Here is a 7,756-nt window from a genome sequence, read left to right as displayed (position 1 = left end):
TACCATCCCAAAAGCACGTGTCATAGCTGGTGTTTAGATATTTGTTAATTTGAATATACTCAGCGTATGTCTTTGAAACTTTATGCTCAGTTTCAAGATATGACTCGTACCACCATCTGGGAACTAATTAATTATGCGCATTATGAATGCGGTTCATTAAAATTTATTCAGGCGCTTTGATATTTAAATGGGACTGAGATTTTCAAGTTCCGTACTCCCGGCAGCATAAACTATATCCTTAACGAACTAATTTACAACAATTTCAGGGGTTTCTACTTAACTCCTACAAAGATAGTTTTTAGAATAAATTAGAATATTTCAGTCTACGAAAAATAGCTTTTAAAATCTGCTATAACTACATATTTCATACTTGAATGTTATACTTGCATATGCCCACTGAATTATACTCTCTCCTTGTCCGAGACAGTTTAACAGTGTAGTCTACGTCCTGTGTTCCAGAGCCATCTTCGTATAATTAAAATTGAACGTCGCTTACAAGTAAGCTAGTTTAATCTCATAATTATACCTAAAAGTTGACCTCGCCAACTACAAGGAAAATCATCTAGGTAAACGAGAGATATTACTCTACAAAACCACTGACAAAAATTGGCTTTATGGATTAAGGACATTAAATTCTCTTTTCCTTATGAATACACAATTGCACAAGGAAGACAGAAAGCGTGATTGAAGTGTTTTTCTTCACTTGTTTCTTATTACATTACACAATGTCCCAGAGTGGGGAAGCACCGACGTCCCGATGTAATCGAAACGGGGAAGTAATTATCAGCTGATCGAAATTTGAATACGTAAGGTCACGTTTCTGTAAACGGTTTCCTAGTTGCTTCATTTTATTGCTCGAGATTTGTTCGGTTTTAGTTTTTTCTAAGGCACGTCAATTATTTTTAGTCTGTCACTAGAATATTCTTTTACTTATCAAATAGCATCGATGGAATTAGATCCCTAAAAAGAGTTCTAGATTAAAAAAGGTGCGGTTTTGAACCTCTAAACTGTCACCATTATACTTCTACAACAATGTTTTTACAATGCAAAACAAGCGGTAAGTTTGTCGAAATCACCGATTAGTCTCCATTGAGAGCCAGCATTGGCAACAGCGTACGAGCCGGTGCGTCCAATTGTGGCGATGTGTAACGCGTGCGTTTGCGCAACTAGTGGCGCAACGATACGCGAGTGGTCTGCTGAAGATGAATACCGGAGGATGGCTCAATCGTGTCCTGGGGCCTTCCTTGAGAAATGACTTCGATAAAATCAACTCAATGCTTTAATGTCTCACTTGTTACTTGTCTTTAACTATAATTATCTTATCTTAGTTATCTCACACGATCGAGGAACATAGAAGATTGAGGCAGTGCTAGTGGCATAATACAATACAGCACAATATACGTTATTATGCCTACATAATTTTTAAAACTATCTGTTGTTGTCACTTATTCCAGCAGATTCAAAAATTCCGTCACTATTTGCACAAAAATTATTCCATTATATCCAGGCAGGTATTATGCCTATATGACCGAGTTCATAAAATTCAAGAACCTTGAAGAGTTCAATGAATCAGAGCATGTTGACTTCATACAAATATACCCTTCAGAGATATTCGGTCAAAAAAAGCCTATTGGTTTGAAATTACAAATTATTACTGTGCATTATTGAAGACATGAAGGTCATTTAAGGTTTAATAAGTCATTGATATCGATCATATCGAACAACATCAGTGTCGAAGGACGAAGCGTCAAAACAAATTGCAAATGAACGCGTGATTGGACTTATCAATTCAATCAATTTAATGTTTCGCACGCACAAACGTCTTTTATGATATTGAATTCAGATTATTTCTTTACGATTAATAAGTCGTTCACTGAACTTGATCTTACGAACTTTAATTAAAATTCTCCTTTGCTGGTTAATAAACTCTTTTTGATTAATGAATTTATTGCTTCTAATCACAAATCAACTCTATTCAATCCATATTAGATGTTTATGGCGTATTCGACGAACTAGTCTGTACTAGTTCGCCAAATACGGCCATGACCATCGCCATAAAAGGTCTCGTCTGCTGACGAGTTCTATCGCTCAACATCGATGTCGTTACGTAATTTGACTCTTAATAAACATAAATCAGTTGTTTGGCAAAAAATATTGACTTGTTTTTATATTGTTTAATTATTCGAACAAAAAGTAAGGAGGGTTTTGGCCTTTTGCGTCAATGAATACGCGAAACTAATTAAGTTAAGTTTACGTCTTTATAATTTATAGACTTGCGAAGTAAATATTTTCGTGCCAAAAAATAACAAACACTTCCAGTAGATGAAATAACGTTGTTATTGTATCACAAAATGGCTTCCTCAGTAAACTATTAGCTACAGAATAGTAAATAATTCTGCTTTCTTTAGAACTATTTTACCCACCACTGAATACCGGCTTCGCAGCATGAATCACACGCCGTGGGAAAACACTTGTGTTCCAAATAACTTCATTTCAGCCAAATATTTTCTCATCTTATCTTATACCAAACCAATGCAGAAAATTAAACTTACAGTCAGGTTCTTATTGCTTGTTAGAAAACTTCATGAATTCTGATATAAAATATTTTATTGGTTCGAGACGAAAACGTTATAAAATAATAACTGCACTAAGGCCGTATAAATTGTAGCAATTTACACGATGTTTACCAACATTGTCGTAAAAGTTTTATGTCGCCGTGTCAAGCCGAGCGCGTCCGAGCAAAAGGAACTAGCGGACATTACGCTACAAAACGAGGGACATTATGACCTTTCCGAGGTTGCTGATGTCACCATCTCACAACCAAGCTGGTTTCAGTTTTCTTCTTAAGCCTAGTTCACTCAAACCTACCTTTAAATACCTCTTACCTACCTGTATTTTATTACTGTACTAGCTGTGACCGCGACTTCATACGTCTGAAAATAGTTGATTTTTCCCGTTTTTGCAACATAGTTATTCACTGCTCCTCCCCTAATGGCTGTAGGGTAATATGCTAAAGCCTGGGCTATCCAACACAATTTTGTTTCAAGTAGTTCCTGACATTAGCGCATTTAAGCAAACAAACAAGCTCTTCAGCTTTATTATTAGAATAGTTCGTTCGTTTCAGCCAAATGACGTCCACTGCTGGACAAAGGCTTCCCCCAAGGTTTTCCATAATGAACGGTCCTGCGCTATATACGAGTATTTCACAATTCGTCGATACATTTCAAAAAATAAATTAGCCTTCCAAATACGAAATTAGCACGGTACGATGAAATTTAGCAACTTCCTATGCGCCTGCGTCGAGGAAGTCACGACGCCTCGACGCGTGGAGGCGTGAGTGGCGAATATATCTCATATTTTGCACTAGATCCTAATTTGTTTGCATTATTACATCATGCTACTTTGTTCGCATGATGTGTAGGCTGAAAGGTATCTTTCATAACACCTTTTATCATAAAAATGCTGAAAAAAGTGCTTTATGAGCAGTGAGCACGCTGCAGCCGTAATACTTTCGTTATAGTATGCTCTAAGTTTGGAAGTACATTTTCTATTCAAGACACCCATAGTGATTCTTACTACCTAATTTACTTAATGTTCCACAAATATTTTGTTTGATTTGATTAAGATTTTACTTGTAGCATTGAATTTCAATCATCTACGAATGGAACCCAAGTCACTTACGGAACAAGTAATACGTTATTAGATAGATAGTACATTCGTCAATCAAGCCGTGACCGATGGAGAGGCATAACTCACTCATAAACGTGGAATACCTTTCTTACAATCTTACATGTATTGAAACTTATGTACACGAGTCACATTGTAAAAGTCATCAACCTAATATTGACAGTTACTTCTATTTAACAGCTCCTACAGTAACAAATCTTCAGAAGTTTAATAGAACTGTCAAGAGTTGTTATTATGTTTCCAGAACAAAGCAGTCTCATTCATAATAATTGAACATTGTGAAGTTATAACGTGTTGCGAACAATGTTTTTTTAAATAATCAAATTGCTAAAAGTTACGTCTCTTACGTAGAGCTATTTCAAGGAATTAAGTTAGCAGTTTTTAGCACTCCATTTCGGCTTCAGCAATCATTGAACATCCTGAAATAAGAGTGCTAAAATAAGAACGTAAATGTTATTTACATTCGATAAATTGTATGTTTGTCTCGACCTTTTTACGCATTGCCCGAATCATACAAATGAAACAGTAATTTATGCATGTAATCTAATAAAAATAGAGTCAAGAATATTAGTTGTCAATTCCAAAAATACGTTTGTTGACTTCTTGTTTCCTTGAATTTTTAGTATAAAATAGCTCACTAACTTTATGTTCCTTTTATACCACTGTGACGTTATTTAGTTCAGTTGCTTTAAATAATTTCCCTAAAAGGAAGGATGTAAGAGTCAGCGGCGAACCGACAGGCTTAAGCTAGTCTAAATAATAAATTTAAAAGTAAACAATGAGTTTATAGGTGCAAAATTATCATAATTTCAGAATGTGCTTAAAATATTAACACGACGCCTTATGAAAATGATAACGTTTAAGCTATTTATTAGCAAACTTGCTATTTTGAGCATTCCTGCCTTTATGAACAGTATAATGATACTAATCTGACAGTCATTACTGATTACTTAGCTAGCGGCTGATATTATAAATTAATAAATAGTTTTGTTAGACATGTATTATGATGCATCCGCTATAGGTATCGACATTTATAGGTATCTATAAAAGAATCCATGACATGAAAATGTGTTTTTATTTACCAGCTAATCCGTTTTTTATACATAATGGTAATATGTATTCCCATGTAAATTAGGCATTTTTAATCTTTATATTGGAAAAATACATTCTCGATGAATGCACGATAGCATTTTCCATTATGTTAAATTGTGTTTTTATTTGAAAACCGGCTACTAAAATATGTAACTAGGTCACATTCATCTTAATATTCGCATGTATTAATGCTGTACGTTTAGTTTTCCCAATAAACCACAACAGTACTTTGAATATCATATTTTATTCATCAATTCTCGTTAACGCAAATGTAAACAGTATTTTTCAAGCTAATATTAATGTATTATTCCATCGCTATATTATGCAATCGAAATCACTTAACATCGGTTTAAAATTACCAATCGAATTCACATTCCACCTGCCAATTGATACTAAAAGGTACTTTTAATTTAGTCAATTCCGCAAATATTTTATACCCAAAATGTAATATTGACAGCCAGAGAGGTAATTTTAACAGATACTGAACTTGAAAGCAAAAGGGACTGCTCCTCGAAACATCCTCGTTCTAGTTCAGCGAACCAAATCCGAGGGTCGACCTATTGTTTAGAAACCTTCCACATACACTTTAACGAATTTAAAACACCTGCATACATTAAATTAGATACAAGAATCTTTAGTTGTTTACCTCAAATTATCGTAGGATTTGTAAAGTACCTTCCAAAAACTTTAATGATTTCTTTTTCTCATTCCAGGTGAGAGCTGCATAGAGAAGCCACTGGCAACGCTGTGGAGAAACTACCAGCAGTCGACAAAGCCTGACGTCGTCATGAAGTTGTCAGTCACCAACTCCGGCCTCAAAGGGTTCACCAAAGAACACGGTCTCACCGAGTACTGGTCGCACCGCGTCACCTACTGCGCCAGCCCACCTCACTACCCCAAGCTCTTCTGCTGGGTCTACCGCCACGAGGGAAAGAAACTCAAGCACGAACTTAGATGCCATGCCGTTCTATGCACCAAAGAATCCATATCAAAGAAAATCACAGAGGAACTACAGGTCAAACTGAAACAGGCCCTAGTCGAATTCAAAAAGGACAGAATCTCTAAACAAAACGCGAGGTTGAGTCTCGCCAACAGCATATATGACAACCCCAGCATGCCCAGAAGAAAAATTCTACTGAGCGTAGGCGCAATGAATTACCGACCTCCACTTGAACGATCTAAATCGGCACCCAAACTTGGAGCTATCGAAGAATTGTGCTCTGAGGAAGACGAGGAGGAAGCTGAGATGAACGCAACTCAGACCGTTTGCAACAACTGGACGAGCAAGGAGAGCATTGACAATTTCTTCGGTTCACAAACCCTCGACAGGCGACGACCAGAAATGAAGTCACCACGGAAAATGTCATGCCCAGAGGGCGTCATGAGCAGGACCCGGACGAGCTCAGAAGGACACGAGCCAGTATCAGATGAACTGATCAATCTTCTTGTCCAGAAGAGCGAGAATTGTACTGAAAACGAAACTAGTCATATCGAATCAGAGAACGTGGAGTCGAGGCTGCAGACGCTCGAAGCCATCTCGGAATCAAACGAGACTAAGACAGATTCCGAAGGCGAGAGCAAGAGTCTGCAGCTGCTACCTCAAAGTAACTTCCTCGTCACGGATAGCGACGACGGATCCGTTTCTTCGGGCTGCGAGACCGCGAGCACGGTCACCTCCTCCGACACTGAGCCATCCTCGCTTCCTTCCAACTTCCCCCACGAGGAAACTCTGAAAGAGCATTCGGAGAGCGAGGAAGAATGTGCACCGGTCTTTGGGCAAAACTTCGACCGTTCTACTAGAGGGAGTATCAGGAGCTACACGAGCTCCATTCACGCTATGGGCAGTGAGAGTGAGTGTCCCAGCATGACCTCTTCAGAGGAAGTAAATCATGTACCGATTGGGGAGAAAAACTTTCGTCGACGGTCGACTTATCCGCCTTTACGCGTAGAATCCATTCTGGACGGTTTTGACTCTAAATTCGAGCCTCTCTTAGACAATTTGACTGATGTCGACAGTTTGCACTCGAGCACTGAGACGGAAGTGTTCAAGAATGCTGGAGACAACGACAGCGCTTGCAGTGATGAGTCTGGGTACTCAGAATTACTCGATGGTAAAGAAAGTATCATCGGCAACACCATTATGGTTTAAAACTAGATCTGAGATCGTCAAAAGTTTAATCAGAGCAATGCACCTAGAAAAAATAATAATTATTGTAATAGATGTGTAACTATAGTTTTTAGCTGTGTAAATAACAGGGTACACGATGTACTTTATCCAGTTAATGTATTATTACGTTTAGTTGTTTGTATATATTGTAATGTACGCTCACGTAAATTTAAAGTGTTTTTTAGAGATTTTATCAGAGTTTCATGTATATTTGTAGTTACTGCATTAGATCAAGATCACGGCCATTGTTTGTTGTTTTCTCGTCTGTATTTATTTAGCAGTTTGTAACACTCATCATCACACGGTCTGTAGGTACTTACACATTCCATTACTATTCAGGCCTTCCTCATGTTTCTGTAGAGAGGAATATTTTCGGTGGAAATAAAAAACTGAAATATACTGACTATTCTTTTATTCAAAGTCCTTAAGTTTAATTTCCCGTATGCTTAGAGAATATTAGTTACTTTCCGAACTGGATAACTGGATACAAATCCTGATCTATTATGTATTTTATAAATCGAAATCGATTTAAGTATTTCAGCAAGTGAATCGATTCACACGATTAAACTACTGCTGCAGCTGTACTTAACCTTCACTGGGTGTACATTGGTGGTTATGACATAGGCCTATCTGTTACAAAAAATAGCAGAAATACTACTATCAATTAATGAAAAATCCATACTATCTCATATTCATACTAATATTATAAATGCGAAAGTAACTCTGTCTATCTTGCTTTCACATCTAAACCACTGAACCGATTTTGATTAAAGGCACACAGATATTTTGAGTACCGGGAAAGGACATAAG

The 7,756-nt window shown here is 37.2% G+C and overlaps 1 protein-coding gene across 1 annotated transcript in view; it reads left to right on the top strand.

Moving 5' to 3' along the window:
• The window catches only part of LOC114357925 (uncharacterized), a 63,646-nt gene extending 56,301 nt beyond the window's left edge, over positions 1-7,345 (top strand). Inside the window, exon 2 of the mRNA XM_028311732.1 lies at positions 5,493-7,345. Coding sequence (XP_028167533.1) covers positions 5,493-6,928 — 1,436 coding nt within the window. The 3' untranslated portion in view covers positions 6,929-7,345. The remainder of the gene's footprint in view (positions 1-5,492) is intronic.
• The last annotated feature ends 411 nt before the right edge of the window (positions 7,346-7,756 follow it).

Source organism: Ostrinia furnacalis, unplaced genomic scaffold, assembly GCF_004193835.3.
Source record: "Ostrinia furnacalis isolate ACB-3 unplaced genomic scaffold, ASM419383v2 OfSCF3544, whole genome shotgun sequence".
NCBI lineage: Eukaryota > Metazoa > Arthropoda > Insecta > Lepidoptera > Crambidae > Ostrinia > Ostrinia furnacalis.
This window is presented reverse-complemented; position numbering and strand designations above follow the sequence as displayed.